This window comes from Mus musculus, chromosome 17 (genome assembly GCF_000001635.26).
Source record: "Mus musculus strain C57BL/6J chromosome 17, GRCm38.p6 C57BL/6J".
Lineage (NCBI taxonomy): Eukaryota > Metazoa > Chordata > Mammalia > Rodentia > Muridae > Mus > Mus musculus.
In genome coordinates, this window is record NC_000083.6 from 70,758,463 (window position 1) to 70,775,300 (window position 16,838).

The 16,838-nt window shown below is 44.9% G+C and overlaps 1 protein-coding gene and 1 long non-coding RNA gene across 32 annotated transcripts in view; one reads left to right on the forward strand and one right to left on the reverse strand.

Moving 5' to 3' along the window:
* The window catches only part of Dlgap1 (DLG associated protein 1), an 852,341-nt gene that overhangs the window by 789,390 nt on the left and 46,113 nt on the right, over positions 1-16,838 (forward strand). For 23 of the 31 annotated variants that reach the window (NM_001360665.1, NM_001347412.1, XM_006524173.3 and 20 more), the window contains 2 exons: positions 2,613-2,983; positions 7,536-7,627. In NM_001360665.1, the coding sequence (NP_001347594.1) occupies positions 2,613-2,983; positions 7,536-7,627 (463 nt within the window). The remainder of the gene's footprint in view (positions 1-2,612; positions 2,984-7,535; positions 7,628-16,838) is intronic. The other 8 variants (NM_001347411.1, XM_006524172.3, XM_006524174.3 and 5 more) reach the window with 1 other exon arrangement.
* Positions 7,233-16,838, reverse strand: part of Gm41609 (predicted gene, 41609) — a 40,306-nt gene continuing 30,700 nt past the window's right edge. Inside the window, exons 4-5 of the long non-coding RNA NR_168098.1 lie at positions 16,677-16,812; positions 7,233-7,831 (exon numbers count right to left, since the gene is read on the reverse strand). This is a non-coding gene — a long non-coding RNA (predicted gene, 41609). The remainder of the gene's footprint in view (positions 7,832-16,676; positions 16,813-16,838) is intronic.

Consider the following 16,838-nt stretch of genomic DNA (forward strand, 5'->3'; position numbering starts at 1 on the left):
AATAACTTTGAGTTAAGTATGGGAGTCCACTCCAGTACTACCAGCACATTGGAGCAGAAGGATGAAGAGTTCAAATCTTGCTGGGGTGCACACTGTATTCTGAGGTACACACTGTGTGCTGGGGTGCACACTGTATGCTGGGGTACGCACTGTGTGCTGGATTCCACACTGTATGCTGGGATACACACTGTGTGCTGGGATACACACTGTATGCTGTGGTCCACACTGTATGCTGAGATACACACTGTGTGCTGTGGTCTACACTGTATGCTGAGATACACACTGTGTGCTGGGATGCACACTGTATGCTGGGGTGCACACTGTGTGCTGGGGTACACATTATACGGTGGAGTGCACACTGCCTGTGTGCTGGGGTGCACCATGTAGTTTCTTTGGAAAGTAAGTGGGATAAATCCCCTGAGAATAGGTTTTGAGTGAAATAATGACTTCACATCATAAAGACTTGTCTTAGAAGTCATGTCACGGTCTGACGTCATTATGTTCAGGTGGGAGTAGACATCCTAATCACGGCCCTCCCTTCTCTAACCTCTTTGGGTCTTCAAACAGTGACTGAGACAGCGGCATCACAAACAGGGCTACCACTTTACCTCTGTCTGGGAGACAAGAGACAGCAATGCAGGGGTTAAAAGTATAGGACACAACCAGTCCACTCCAGTTTCCATGACTTATCCAGATGCCTGCCTGTGAGCCAGGGGATCGAATCTGAGTCTGGGTAGGCGCTTGCTCTGAGCTAGTCTGATGGCAGAAGAGAGAGAGAGAGAGAGAGAGAGAGAGAGAGAGAGAGAGAGAGAGAGAGAGAGAGAGAGGAGAAGTTGAACTGAATTGCTTATCGCTCACTGCAAACCCTAACCCTGGCAGTACACATATATGGAAGGTTTCATGTAGTATTTGCCCATCATCAGACCACATAACTAAGGTGACGTCATCCTATTACATATGCACCCTGTCTTCCTGAGCATGTGATATTGTAACGTGACTTTAAAAAAAATTATTTATCATATATAAGTACACTGTAGCTGTCTTCAGACACTCCAGAACAGAGAGTCATATCTCATTGTGGATATTTGGGAGCCATCCATCATGTGGTTGCTGGGATTTGAACTCAGGACCTTCAGGAAGAGCAGTTGGGGCTCTTAACTACTGAGCCATCTCTCCAGCCCATATTGTAACATGACAACACAGGATTTCTTCCTTTGGTTCTCAGGCACTCCGTGGGAAGAACAGTGCCAACATCACTGTGATTCTTTCTCTTATGGTCGTGGGAATTACTCTAAATCACAAGGCAGCAGAGAACAGGGCAGCAGAATAGGGCCCTCTTGTTTATGCTTCATCATAGGATATTTCCTTGGTGTCCTTTAAAGAAGCATGGGCAAGGGGGCAGGGGGAGGATATAGGGTACTTTCGGGATAGCATTTGAAATGTAAATGAAGAAGATACCTAATAAAAAAATTGGAAAGAAAAAAAAAGAAGCCTGGGCAAAACGGAAGTGAGTGCTTTATTAAGTGAGATGGTTCAAGTGGCAGCTAGGACCCAAGTTGGAGTTGTGTGGGGGGTTTGCTTGACCCACAGGGTACCAGCCATGTGTGCCTGGAGAAGGTGTGGAAAGAGAGGGCAGAATCGGTGGGGACCAATTTCAGACCACTACAATGGGCTTGCTCTTCACGGGCAAAAGGGCTGGTCCTACTTGGAGATGCTTTTTATCTTCCGTTTTCCCAGCCCTGCTCCCTACATGGGAAGCTGGGAAGCGGCCGCAGTGTTTCCAGTTGCTGAAAACTGAGACCAGATGTGCATAGAGGGTTTGGAGCTTCGGAAAGGACCTGAACGAATGGCACCCTGGGGGTGTGTGTGTGTGCATTCAGACATTTACCTTGGTGATGTGTCTTGAAGGCTTAGGGTGTCCCTTCAAGGTGTGGCATCATAGAGACCAAACATGCTCAGAGGCAGATCTATAAATGAGTGTGTAGTTTGTGTGGTGGTTGGGGGTCCTCTTAGTGAGTGGTTGTGCTCTGCAAAGTTTGTGAATAAAAGTTTATACAGTGCTCACCTATACAAAAAATAAAACGGGAGGGGGGGAACAGGGCAGGACGGGGAGCACAAAGAAAGAAGGGCAGATAGGTAGGAAACAGAAACCATAGAGAATGAAAAGAGAGGTCTTGAGAGGCTGACAGACACCATAGAGGATAAAATAGAGGTATTGGGAGGCTGATGTGGCCCAACATGTCAGGATGCTCACAACCACCCAAACCATCCCCAACAAGCTGCTTTGTTTGGCTTTGGCTGTATTCCTGGCAAGGCAAAACTTCTCCACAGTTCCTCCCTTGCTACCCAAGACAGTTTCTACAAGTGACCAGTCATATCTAGTTCACAATGACTTATAGCTTCCGTTTCAGAGGTGGGTGTCCTCCAATCTCTCCCCCTCACTGCTGTGGGTGTGTTTACCCCATAGGTGGTACAGCTATGACCCCACCCCCACCCCCACCCATGGCCTCGTTGTCACGTTCAATGTCAAAGTGTTTTGTGTGCCCTGATCTCCCAATGGCTGTCCCTGACGGTATGCAGAAATCACAGTCTTTGCTTTCACTGTCTTCCAGTGTCATCTTGCATTACAACATATAAGAAGACACCACCTCCAGTCCCACCCAGAACTACCACGAAACCTTTCATTTCTATCACAGCCCAGAGTAGCACAGAGTCTGCGCAGGATGCCTACATGGACGGGCAAGGCCAGCGCGGAGACATGATCAGCCAGTCTGGCCTCAGCAACTCCACCGAAAGTCTGGACAGTATGAAGGCTCTCACGGCTGCCATCGAGGCTGCAAACGCCCAGATTCACGGCCCAGCAAGTCAACATATGGGCAGCAATGCTGCTGCTGTCACCACCACCACCACCATAGCCACTGTCACCACCGAGGATAGGAAGAAAGACTTTAAGAAAAACCGATGTCTGTCTATTGGGATACAGGTAACTGCTTCCTATACCTTGAAATAGAACCCACTGAGAAGTGTGCCTCTTCGTGTGTGTGTGTGTGTGTGTGTGTGTGTGTGTGTGTGTGTTTCCAGGAAGTCATTTTGCCACTGGGGCAGGTGGTGCATGCCTGTCATCTCAGCACACAAAAACCTGAGGCAACAAAAGTTGCAAATTGAGGCCAGTTGTAGTGGCAGAGAGAGACCTTTAACTCCCAGCATAGGCAAAAAGCTCTGCGAGTCCAAAGCCAGCCTGGGTAACATAGCAAGGTTCTGTTAAAACAAATAAAGAAAGGAGGGTTGAGAGTTCAAGGTCAACTTAGGACAGTTTGGACTATATATGCCTTTCTTAAAATGAATCAAAATACCAAAAAAAAAAAAAGAAAAAAAGAAAAAACAAAATTATATCTGCCATTATTTTGTATGTATATCAAAGTACCCTTATGTGTCTTGTGTACATTTTGATTCTCAAACAGAGGTCAGGAGCTATGGCTGTGGCTAAGCGCAGTTGCTGCTTTTTGGGGGGGGGGGGGCGGGGGGGGGGGAGAGGCGTTGAGACACGGTTTCTCTGTGTAGCCCTGGCTGTCCTGGAACTCAGAAATCTGCCTGCCTCTGCCTCCCAAGTGCTGGGATTAAAGGCGTGCACCACTACGCCCAGTGGATTTTTCATTTTTAATTTAGTGTGAGTTCGCAAACTGAGTAGGAGGAGCTTGTGGCAGAGAAGTGGGAGGAGCTTGTGTGCTGTGCGTACAGGTCAGGAGAGTACTCTCAGGAAGCTACTCTCCTTTACTGTGTTAGCACCAGGATTGAATTCAGCTTGATAGACTTGGCGGGATGCCTTTTCTCAATGAGTCATTTTGCTCATCCAAGAATAGCATTTTTTTTGTTTTGTTTTGTTTTTGTTGTTGTTGTTTTTTGGTTTGTTTGTTTGTTTCGAGACAGGGTTTCTCTGTGTAGCCCTGGCTGTCCTGGAACTCACTCTATAGACCAGGCTGGCCTCGAACTCAGAAATCCGCCTGCCTCTGCCTCCCAAGTGCTGGGATTAAAGGCGTGCGCCACCACCGCTCAGCCAAGAATAGCATTTTTAAAGCTCAAAATTCCAGGCCTGTAAGATGGCTCAGCGGGAAAAGGCCCTTGCTGTACAGCCACTCAGCTGAGTTTGAACCCAAAACCCAGTGTAGGAGGAGTCACACAACGCCTGAAAGTTATCCTCTGCGACACAGGAGCTCTGTGGCAGGCACCCTGCCCGGTGCCACAGATTTAGGCAGTCGGGATTCCTGTGAGAGTTACTGTTTAGTGGACACAGGTCTCTCTTTGGGATTCGGGTCAGTTCTACCAAGGCTGTTTGTGGTCGCTGAATGTGCTCAGTGCTTCTCAACCATGCATGTCACCATGGTTACCGTGGGAAAGTTTAGGTTACACACTTTCGCCATGGTGATTACAGTATCTGACTTTCTATCTGACACGGTGTTAGCTCCATGGGGTGCTAGCTTGCTTCATTTCCTCAAGATTTCATTTTTTTTTTTCTTTTTCTTTTCTTTTCTTCTTTTTGGTTTTTCGAGACAGGGTTTCTCTGTGTAGCCCTGACTGTCCTGGAACTCACTTTGTAGACCAGGTTGGCCTCGAACTCAGAAATCTGCCTGCCTCTGCCTCCCGAGTGCTGGGATTAAAGGTGTGCGCCACCACGCCAAGTTACTTCATTCTTTTTTCAAACGTCTTTATTGTATGTCATTTTCAATAGCTAATGCATCTTCGTCATCTAAAACTCAAAACATGGTTTAGGTTTTATTTACATATTCTCTGTGTGTGTATATGTGACTGTACCTGGATGCATATCTGGGTACCATGTTCATGCAGGAGCCTGCCTTGGAACTGGAGTTAAAGGCAGTTGTGAGCCACTATGTACTAGAGACTGTACTTTATACTCAGCAAGAGCAGTGAATGCTTCTAACCTCGGAGCTATCTCTCTAGCCCCCAAAACTTATAGATGTATAATGCTAATACTCCCTGACCAGTTATGATCAATATTCCATTCAATTGAGGGAAATCAATGCACTCAATATCTCTACACACTGATATTTTGTCAATATTCTAGCCAATATATATTTAACTTAATCCTTATTTTTGCCCTGGTGTTAGCATGTACCTTACAATATTCTCTACTCTGTGTGTGTGTGTGTGTGTGCATATGGGCTTATTTATGCCATGGCTTGCTTGTACAAATTAGAGGACAAACTATAGGAGTTGGTTCTCTCTTTCCAGCATGTGGGTTCTAGGGATTGAACCCCCATCCATGATCAGGCTTAGGAGCAAGGGCTTTTATTGATAGAACCACCTCTACAGCCCTTTTTTTTTTTTTTTTTTTTTTTTTTTTGGTTTTTCGAGACAGGGTTTCTCTGTATAGCCCTGGCTGTCCTGGAACTCACTTTGTAGACCAGGCTGGCCTCGAACTCAGAAATCCACCTGCCTCTGCCTCCCAAGTGCTGGGTTTAAAGGCGTGCGCCACCACGCCCGGCTACAGCCCTTTTTTTTTTTTCTCTCTCCTTTTTTAGACAGGGTTGGTTTCTCTGTGTATCCCCTGGCTGTCCTGGAACTTATTCTGTAGACCAGGCTAGCCTCGAACTCACAAAGATCCAACTGCCTCTGGCTCCTGAGGCTGGGATTACTCTGGTGCACCACCACCCTGGGATTCTGTGGTGCTAGGGATGCAGCCCAGGGCTACTTGAGTGCTAGGCCAGCCACCTGACAGCTGAGGTATGTCTCCATTTCCCCTTTTGCATCTTCACTGATAATTTAGAACCTCCAAGAGCACATTTGTTTGTGGCATTCTCCTTAATAGAATACACTCATAAGAAATTACATATAGTTACCCATCAATATGTTTGGTATATACAGACTCAATCAACCACAGCTCCAAAATTATTAATATTAATTATTTTTTTTTTCAAGACAGGGTTGCTTTGTGCAGTCCCGGCTGTCCTAGAACTCACTCTGTAGACCAGGCTGGCCTCGAACTCAGAAACCCACCTGCCTCTGCTTCGCAAGTACTGGGACTAAAAGCATGTGCCACCATGGCCCGGCCCAAAATTATTTTTAAATGTAATTATTTTTAAATGTACCTCCTTGGGGTAGGAGAGGTGGCTCAGTTAAGAGAACCTGTTCGTCTTCCAGAGGAACTGAGTTTGGTTCCCAGCACTCACAGCTGTCCTCTAACACAAGCTGCAGTGGATGGTTATCTCCTGATTCCACAAGTAGCCCCGTGCATGTGGCATGTACACACAGAATCACATAAACAAATAGGAGCCAGGCAGTGGTGGTGCCTTTAATCCCAACACTTGAGAGGCAGAGGCAGGTGGATTTCTGAGTTTGAAGCCAGCCTGGTCTACAGAGTGAGTTCTAGGACAGCCAGGGCTACAGAGAGAAACCCTGTCTCGGCAAAAAAAAAAAAAAAAAAAAAAAGTATGAATCTTTAGAAAAGTAAAGTGCATCTGACTGGGTGTGTTGGTATATGCCTTTAATCTCAGAATGCAGGAGGCAGTCTCTGAGTTCGAGGCCAGCCTAGTCTACAGAACAAGTTCCAGGACATCCAAGGCTACACGGTGAAATCCTGTCTTAAAAACCCAAAACTAAAACCAAAAAAAAAGAGAAAAGTGTGTCTATATTTCACTTGTACAGTTTTAGTTCACTCTTTTCTTAGCTGTACAGTATCAACTCTGCATATCGTATAAGTACTGTTAATTGGAAATGCTCTAGAGGCGGTCATGTACAAGGGAGGATGGATGTAGTAACAGGTAGGCACAATGCCATCCATGTAAGAATCTGAGCTTTCTTGAATGTGGAGATCTATGGTGATCCTAGAACCAGTTCCTGTGGAGACCGAGGAACCACTATGCTTATAAATCTGTGGAGGAATCACAGACATTGGTCATCTTTGGAAGTAAATAAAACTGTGTTTTATTAAAGCCAGCAGAGTCAGGGGCTAGAGAGATGTCTCTGTGGTTAAGGGCACTTAACTTCTGCTGTGAGAGAGGACCGAGGTTCAGCATCAGCATAGTGGCCCACAACTGCCTGGAACTCCAGCTTCAGGGGATCTGTTGCCCTCTTCTGGCCTCGCCAGGTATTTGCACACATGTGGTGTGCATATATATATACACACTCAGGTAAACACACATACACATTAAAAAATTTCCTAGGAAATATTAGATGAATCCGAGAACACACTAAGAATGTAGTAATCGCAGCCGGGCGAGGTGGCGCACGTCTTTAATCCCAGTACTCCGGAGGCAGGCGGATTTCTGAGTTCGAGGCCAGCCTGGTCTACAAAGTGAGTTCTAGGACAGCCAGGGCAATACAGAGAAATCCTGTCTCGAGAAAAAACAAAAACAAAAAATAATAAAAAGAATGTAGTAATCGCTGCTATCAGATGCACAAATGTGGATCAAAGAGGTTGTAAGTCACCGAACAGTCCCGTCATATCCCAGAGGTGAAAGCCTGTCTGCTTCTCCCGTGAGACAATGGAAACAACTCTGTTTCCTTGATGATTCCTTCAGGTGGACGATGCCGAAGAGCCGGAGAAAATGGCAGAGAGTAAGACGTCCAATAAGTTCCAGTCCGTGGGAGTGCAAGTAGAAGAAGAGAAGTGGTAAGTCCCGAGGTGGAGGCTGGAGGCGGCAGCACTTCCTGTCTGGGCGGTAGGAGGGTGGCACAGTATCTTCCCGTGTAAATACTTCCCGTGTAAATACAGCGTGGCGGCTGCACTCATCTGTGGCTCTGCTCCCGTCTGAGTGGCGAAGGGCCGCACAGTATTCATCCCGTGACAAGCCTGCAAGCTCACTGGCCTTGCCACCTATGCTTGGGAGTGTTTAGAAACATCAGTCGATGCTAGGTGTTCCCCCAGCCCCACCCCTACCATCCCCCACTCCCCCGCCCCTTGCTGAAATCCTGGAGAGCCAAATATCTTTTGAGCCAACAGTAGCTGAACTGTCCTCCCCTTCACACAAATACTGGATGCAAATGTGGAACTGCCAAGAAACTTTATGAAACTTTGCAGCCATTTTTATCTTTAACTTCATTAGTAGTACTAGTAGTAGTGTTTTGTTGCTGTCAAGACAAGAATAATGCACTAAGTAGGCTGGCTGACCTAGAACTTAAAACCAAGCTGGCCTCGGACTGCCTCTCCCTGCCCAGTGCTGGGGCTAAAGGTGTGTACTACCATGCCCAACTTGTGCTATTATTTTTTTAAATTGTGCGTGTCTGCGTGTGGGTATGTGCTTGGGAGCACAGGTACACTTGCGTGCATGCGTGCACACACATACAATAAGTAAATGTTAAAAGGTTTTGAAATGGGGCTGGTGAGATGGCTCAGCAGGTAAGAGCACCGACTGTGCTTCCGAGAGTCATGAGTTCAAATCCCAGCAACCATATGGTGGTTCACAACCATCTGTAACAAGATCTGACTCCCTTTTCTGGAATGTCTGAAGATAGTGTACTTATAGATAATAAATAAATCTTTTTTTAAAAAAAAAGGTTTTAAGTACACAAGGCCCATTTTTACACTGATGTTTAAAGTGAACTTACTGCAGAATCCTAGTACCCAGAAGCAGGAAATTTAGAATTCCATAATATCCCAGAACCCCAGTGCTGTAACAGATATCTGGTGGCAATATTTTTCATTTTATGAATGAGATTCTATAATCCTATGGACTCCCGATGTCCTGATTATAGATTCAACAAAATGAGGGAGGGCTGGGGAAGAGACAACACCTGGACTATGAGGACAGGTGTGTGCGCATCTCTCTGTCTCTCATACACACACACACAATTTAAAAAAAAATCAATCTTTAACAACAGAGCTATATGCCTTCTTTCACCCCATGTATCTAACCCCTGCCTAGTGCTAGCCTAAGGGACCCTGGCCAGATCCCTGCATGTCTATGTGCTTGACTTCTTTAGCATAAAGGGGGTTTTCCAGGATTTCCTGCATTTCAGGACCTGGGAAGTCACCACTGTACCCTTCTAATAAATACAAATCTGAACAAGCCAAAAAAAAAGCATATTCCCACATCTACTAATGAAGTGAAGTCATGTGGCAAGGCAGACCCTGCCCCCTGCTCCCCACCACACACACTCGAGACTAAAGAACAGAAGACAGAACCCAGATACAAACTATCAGGACCGGGGAAGGGAAGACAAGCCCAAACTATCCCCAAATTTCTGGCACCTCAGACAAAACTGTCCAGTGGGAGCTTAGAGTGCCATACTTGATAAATGTTACTCCAGGGACTCTCCTCGTCCTGCACAGTGAACAGCAAAGGAAAGGGAACCATTAAAAAAAAAAAAAAAAAAGATTTATTTATTTCATGTATATGAGTACACTGTTGCACTCTTCAGAAACACCAGAAGAGGGTGTCAGATCTCATTACAGATGGTTGTGAGCCACCATGTGGTTGCTGGGAATTGAACGTAGGTCCTCTGGAAGAGCAGTCAATGCCCTTAACTGCTAAGCCATCTCTCCAGCCCCCTGAATCATTTTAAAACTAGGCCCAAACTCAGCAGAAACAGTATCATGTGCATCCTGCCATTTCATCCTACCTGGGGAAGAAATATTCTCTTCTCTTCTCAGTTTTCAAGTGTGGGGGAAGGGATATGCCCAGCTCCCTACCTTACCCCACCCCGCTTAGCCATCTCATCCCAAGTAAGAGAGAGAAATAACTTGAGAAATCCCCATAAAATTACAGTCCAGGGGACAGGGTCACCAAGAGGATAAGACAACCCCAGGGATGTGGGAGCAAACCTCTGCATAATTACTGGCAAGGAGGATGCTCTGTCACTTCTGCCAGTATATAAGTGCCTGCCATGTAGAGAAACTGTAAGAATTAAAGTTGTAAGAAAGCAGAGCTGGCGAGAAGGCTCTGTGCCTAAAGGCAGTCACACGAGGACATGATGGAAAGAAACAGCTGACTCCAAACGTTGTCCTCTGACCTCCACACATGGACTACAGGATACACACACGTGAGTGTGCAGACACTAAGTAAGTACAATGAAAAAACATTTAAAGCCATATTAGGTGGGTGGTGCCACATACCTTTAATCCCAGCATTAAAGGGCAGAGGCAGGAGGATCTCTATGAGCCTGAGGTTAGCCTGGTCTACAAAACTAGTTCCAGGATAGCCAGGGCTACACAGAGAAACCCTGTCTGTTATGAAACACAATATGGAGAGGGGAAGGGGGTACCTTTGGAGGGCCCATGCCAAGGAGTGCCCCTGTAATGACGCCATGCAACAGACCTGGTGTGTATATAAGAGGTTCACTGGGGGACGGGAGAGGAAAAAGGGCCTGGGAAGGGATAGAGACAGATAAGTGGACATGTAGAGACAGATGGGAGCAGAGTCATGAAGGCAGGGGTGGGGAGGCAGAGAGAAGTGGAGGTACCTGCAGAGAACACATAGATGGAACGCTGGGGACAAACAAAGCTGTGGAATGGCTGGCGGCTCCTTTTCTCTGGAGCACTCACCAGTCCCTGGCACTGTCAGGTCATGAAGTAAGCAGTCACTAGGTCCCTGAGGGCAGGCCAGGAGAATGCATGGATACAAACACCATCTTGAAAAACAAACAGGGGGCTGGTGAGATGGCTCAGTGGGTAAGAGCACCCGACTGCTCTTCCAAAGGTCCGGAGTTCAAATCCCAACAACCACATGGTGGCTCACAACCATCCATAATGAGATCTGACGCCCTCTTCTGGTGTGTCTGAAGATAGCTACAGTGTACTTACATATAATAAATAAATCTTTAAAAAAAGAAATAAGAAAGAAATATTATAACCTGTTCTTCGAAAACAAGAAAAAGGGCTGGAGAGATAGATGGCTCAGAGATCTTCCAGAGGACGCAGGTTCAATTGCCAGCACCCACATGGCAGCTTACAGCTGCCTGTGACCAGTTAGTTCCCGAGGGACTAATACTAATCTGATGCTCTTCTCTGGCCTTCATGAGTTCCAGGGACACATGTGCTACACAGACATCCATGTAGGCAGAACACCCAAACACAGAAAATAATAATTTACAAAGAGATCATCTCAAGTCTTACACTTTTATGCAAAAGCGTCCCCACAGTCAAATAACCTGCCGACACTTGTCCCTCTATAAGAATGCTGGGTATGGAAGGGCCATGGGATGCCCTGATAGAAGGAGGCATTTGCCACACAAACCTGATTACCTGAGCTCAGTGCCTGAAACCAACCTAAAAGTAGAAAGTTGGACTCATCTGATCAACAAGCCTACACACATACATACATATGCACACATATATACCATTAGTAATTTTTTTTTCTCTGAGGGGACACATTGCTACAGCATGATTTTCTAGACTCCTCTCCCCCACTTACTTAATTAGTGAGGAAGACACCATGAAATGGATCTGTAACTCAAGTGAGTGGGGTGGGTGGGACACCGGACAGAGTAACCGCTGTGTATTTGAACTATTAAATTTTGGGGCTTTTTAGTTGCCACTGTTAAATGGGGGTGAAGATAAAGGCTGAAGGAGTCGATTTGTATTGTCTTAGGTCAGCTAACCTTGGAGCAGACATGGTATTTGAAATTCTCTCTACTCGGAGCTGTATTGTAAATGGTACATAAACTTTTGTGCATTTTCCTGTATGGAATGCTAGTGTGCACAATAAACCCACACCTTTGGGTTTTTTTGTTTTGTTTTTAATACTAAGAAGCAATAATAATTAAAAAAAAAAGACAATGTGAACAAAAAAGGAATTTTTGGAATAGGAAAAATACGAATGCCAGGTATTTGAAAAACTATATGACCATGGTCAACACTTTAATATACTTGAGAAATGTTTTACATGTTAATGAGGTGAGTCTGTTTTTTGTTTTTTGTCTTTTTTGAATAATGAATAGAAATGCAGTCCCTCCCTGGCTGTGAGGCTAGGGACCCCAATGTAGTAGATTTATTATTTGTTGTAATAGATGTATTATAGATGTATTATTTGCGCTGCACCTTTGAGCCTGCTTCTAGCACAGCCTATGCCAAGGAAACAGTACGAGGTGAGCATCTCAGCCATTGACCAAACTAGCTAGAGTAACACTTCCGGGTGAACCCCCGCCCTGTGGCTGGGAGGAGAGTGAATAGAGGATGGCCTTTGAGGATCTTAAAAAAAAATGGTTTTTAGTTGTGTATGTGCATCTGTATGGGGATTTGCACATGTAAGTGCCCACAGAGACCAGAGCCATTGTATCTCCTAGAGCTGGGGTTACAGGACATTGTGAACTATCTAACTTGGGTACTGGGAACTGGACTCAGGTTGAGACTGAATTCAGCTTATAATGGGAGAACATTATAAGCGTTCAACTGCTGAGCCTTCATAATACTTTTTTTGAAAAGTATTTAAAATGCTGGCTTGGCTGGTGTACTGGCTACTTTTGTGTCAACTTGACACAGCTGGAGTTACCACAGAGAAAGGAGCTTCAGTTGAGGAAATGCCTCCATGAGATCCAACTGTAAGGCATTTTCTCAATTAGTGATCAAGGGGGAAAGGCCCCTTGTGGGTGGTGCCATCTCTGGGCCGGTAGTCTTGGTTCTATAAGAGAGCAGGCTGAGCAAGCCAGTAAAGAACATCTCTCCATGGCCTCTGAACCAGCTCCTGCTCCCTGACCTGCTTGAGTTCCAGTCCTGACTTCCTTTGGTGATGAACAGCAACATGGAAGTGTAAGCCAAATAAACCCTTTCCTCCCCAACTTGTTTCTTGGTCACAAAGTTTGTGCAGGAATAGAAACCCTGACTAAGACAGCTGGTCAGTGATGCACGCCTTCAATCCCATCACTTGGGAGGTGGAGACAGGTGGATCTCTGGGTTCAAGGCCAGCCTGGTCTACAGAGTGAGTTCCAGGGCTACACAGAGAGACCCTTCTCAAAATAGATAGATAGATAGATAGATAGATAGATAGATAGATAGATAGATGATAGACAGACAAACAAATAAATGCTGGGCATGATAATTCCAGCACTCTAGAAATGAAATGAGTGGATCTCTGTGAATTGAGGCCAGCCAAGGCTATGTACTGAGACCCTGTCTCAAAAACCCAAACAACTAAGTAAATAAACAAATTAATCTCCTAAGAAGAGCTGACAGTAATTTTAGGGCTTAACCTGCTAGAATGTCCCTCCACAGGTCACTTTGTAGTTCACCTTTCTGTGAATAAATAAGCATATCTATGAATGCCTGTTTCTGAAAGAAAACACATTGTCAGACATAGAGGGCTTGCTTTCATCTTCTGTCTCTTATAATTCTTTTTTATGATCCTGCCGGTGGCGGTTCACTTAGATACCATATCACAAAGCAGCACTGGGCAGTTGAAATTCCTTCCTGATGACTGGGGGAACCCCCCCCCCCCCAATTATCTAGTGTTAATTAGGAGCCAGCTGTTTTCACACTGAATACTAGATAACAATCCGGGGCTTCCTTACCCAAACAGACTGGACTAAGAAACCCCAACCTCACAGAGAGCGAGAATAGAAAGAAAACAGAGCCCGGAGAAAGAGATGAATACATAAGAAGCCAGGAGACCCCCAGGGTTTAGAATGGTCCCAGTTTAGGTAAACAACAAGCCTGAAAAACCTACCTGACTGGTTATTTAACTGAGCAGGAGACTTCACAGAGTTCTGAATTAAAATAAATCAGTTCCTAAGTTATTTGTAAAGAAGCACAGAAGCAAGATGTGTTGGGCAGCCCTCTGCTTCAAGAAGAGGCATAGACGCGGAACAGCACAGAGTTTGTGGGCAGCTAGGACATCCTCGGAACGTCATGGGTAGCAGATATACCGTGTCCCCTTTCCTGGGCAGGCTCACAGTAGGGCGCATGCACAAAGGAATGCTTTAAAGGCCCAGAGTCGTTTTGTAAGGAGGCGGTTCTCTTCAGCTTAACTCACTACCTTTGTCAAAAACATCCCCCAGTTCCTACTCTGTTCGCAGGCCAGCTAGTAACACTGATCCACAGGGTACATATTTGCCCACCTGAAGGGTGGATTCTTAGCAAAGCAGCTCACACCCACAGTGCCTCCTCTGCATCCCTGGGTGCAAGCCCTCCTTCATCTGCTCCATCCTCTCTATGGCTTTTGACTGCTCCCAGGAATCCCTATGAAGTCTTCTAGGCTTTCAAGCTGATAATTAACAACTCTAGGAAAGTAATCCTTTCTGTTGACTAAGGTGAGAAAGCCTGAAGCTCCCAGGGGGCTCCCCTTTCCCTAAGTGACATTGTATTAGCTCAGTGACTCTAAACTGCCCTTTGTTACATGAGCCCACTGGTAATTCTGACCCCAGCAAGAGACACAAAAAGGGAGGTGATTACTGTCTACATGATAAAAGGACTATGCAGATTTACTCAGAGGCAGAGATATAGTGACAAGGTAACAATGTATAACCCGTAAGATTCAGAGTCAAGGGGAAAACAAAAGCCACCTGTGTCCGTGTGTGCCTGTATCTCTTCTCTTTACAATGTTGTTTTTTAAATAAGGATTGTGTACTACTGAATAATTCAATTAATGCTAAGAAAAGTAAGGGCTGGAGAGATGGCTCAATGGGAAAGAGTACTGGCTGCTCTGGCATTTGACCTGGGTTTGATTCCCAGCACCCACATCACCATCACCCACATCACGATTCACAACTGCTGTAATTACAGTCCCAGGGGATCTGACACCCTCTTCTGGTCTCTGAAGACACCAGGAACATATGTAGTACACACACACATACATGCAGACAAGTCAGCCATACACATAAAATAATAATTTTTTTAAAATCACTACATAAGTGTTCTCTTTGTTATTAAATACTCATGCCAGATAGCTTAGCACTGGCTGCTGAGCCTGAAGACCTGAGTTTGATCCTTGGGACCTTAAATTGTCCTCTGACACACAGCCTCCCCCCCCTCAACACACACACATACAAAAAGAAAAATAAATGTTTTTAAAAATTTTTAAAACAACAACTTGCTACCTTTAATGATTGCAGCACTCCAGAGACATAGGCAAGAGGACCTCTGTGAGTTTGAGGGAGGCCATCCTGGTCTATATAGTTCGTCCAAAGATAGCCAGGAGTTAACAGACTGTGACTCAAAACAGGGAAAAGAAAACATTTTCTGTGTTTAGTTGAGGAAGCATTGTTATTGACTTCTGTTTTTTCCTTCTACTGTGTCATCTTGGTGGATGTACAGTGGTATCTATCTCATTAGCGCTTTGGTTTGAATTTCTCTAATATTGAGTTATGTTTCCTGTGTCTCCTGGGCAATTGTATAGAGAGTGTTTATTCACGTTATTTGCCCTTTTTATAGAAATTGGACTTTTTGTTCTTTGGTTATTCAATATTTTAAGAATTCTTTGTATATTCTGTACACCAGATCTTTATCAGATTTAAATATTATTTCCCTACATTCTATGAGCTGGCTTCCCACTCTCTGTATAGGGTGTTTTGAGATAACAGTTTTAAATTTTGAAAAAGTCCAACTCATCCCTTTGTTACTTATATTTTTAGTATCCCACTTTAAAAGTTATTACCAAGGGGTTAGAGAAATGGCTTGGAGGTTAAGAACATTGGCTCAGTGGTTAAGAGCACCGACTGCTCTTCTGAAGGTCCAGAGTTCAAATCCCAGCAACCACATGGGGGCTCACAACCATCCGTAATGAGATCTGATGCCCTCTTCTGGTGCGTCTGAAAACAGCTACAGTGTACTTAGATATAATAATAAATAAATCTTAAAAAAAAAACAAAAAAAAAAAAAAAAACACTGGCTGCTCTTCCAGAGAATCCAGGTTCAATTCCTAGCACCCACATAGCAGCTTATAGCCATTTATAATGGCAGTCCCAGGGGTCTAACACCCTTTTCTGACTTCCCTTGGCTTCAGATATAAATATGGTGCACAGACATACATACAGACAGAGCACTCATACACATAAAAATAAATTAATTAGGCCGGGTGTGGTGGCGCACGCCTTTAATCCCAGCATTTGGGAGGCAGAGGCAGGCGGATTTCTGAGTTCGAGGCCAGCCTGGTCTACAAAGTGAGTTCCAGGACAGCCAGGGCTATACAGAGAAACCCTGTCTCAAAAAAAAAAAAAATTAATTAATTAATTAATTAGGCCGGGCATGGTGGCACACGCCTTTAATCCCAGCACTTGGGATGGAAGAGGCAGGAGGATTTCTGAGTTCGAGGCCAGTCTGGTCTACAGAGTGAGTTCCAGGACAGGCAGGGCTGCAGAGAAACCCTGTCTCAAAAAAGCCAAATAAATAAATAAATAAATAAAATTACTTTTTGCTTTTTTTGAGACAGGTATTTTGGTGTAGCCTTGGCTATCCTGGAACTCATTTTGTAGACCAGGCTGGCCGCAAACTCGCAGAGATCCACCTCCCTCTGCCTCCAAATGCTGAGATTAAAGTCATGTGCCATCATTGCCTGGCTAATTAATTATTTAAAAAAGAAATCACTACCAAACCCAAGGTCAATATTTGTCTGTGTATATTCTTCCAAAATTATCACAGCCTTAGGGTTAGATCTAAATTTTACCTTTGATTCATTTTGAACTATTTTTTTATGTGAAATAAGGTAAAAAAAGATACAAAATTATTCTTCTCATGCGGCTGTTCAGTTAGCTGACATTCACTGACTTATTAATTTATTAATTTATTTACTTACTGGAGGTGAGCAGAGAGTGACGTCAGTGGTGCAGAGCACTTGCTGTTCTCGCAGAGGGCTCCAGCACCCAGATGGCAGCGTTACCAGTGACTACAGATCCAGGAGATCGGACATCCTCTTCCAGTATCTGAGGGCACTAGGCACAAATGTGGTGCATATGCA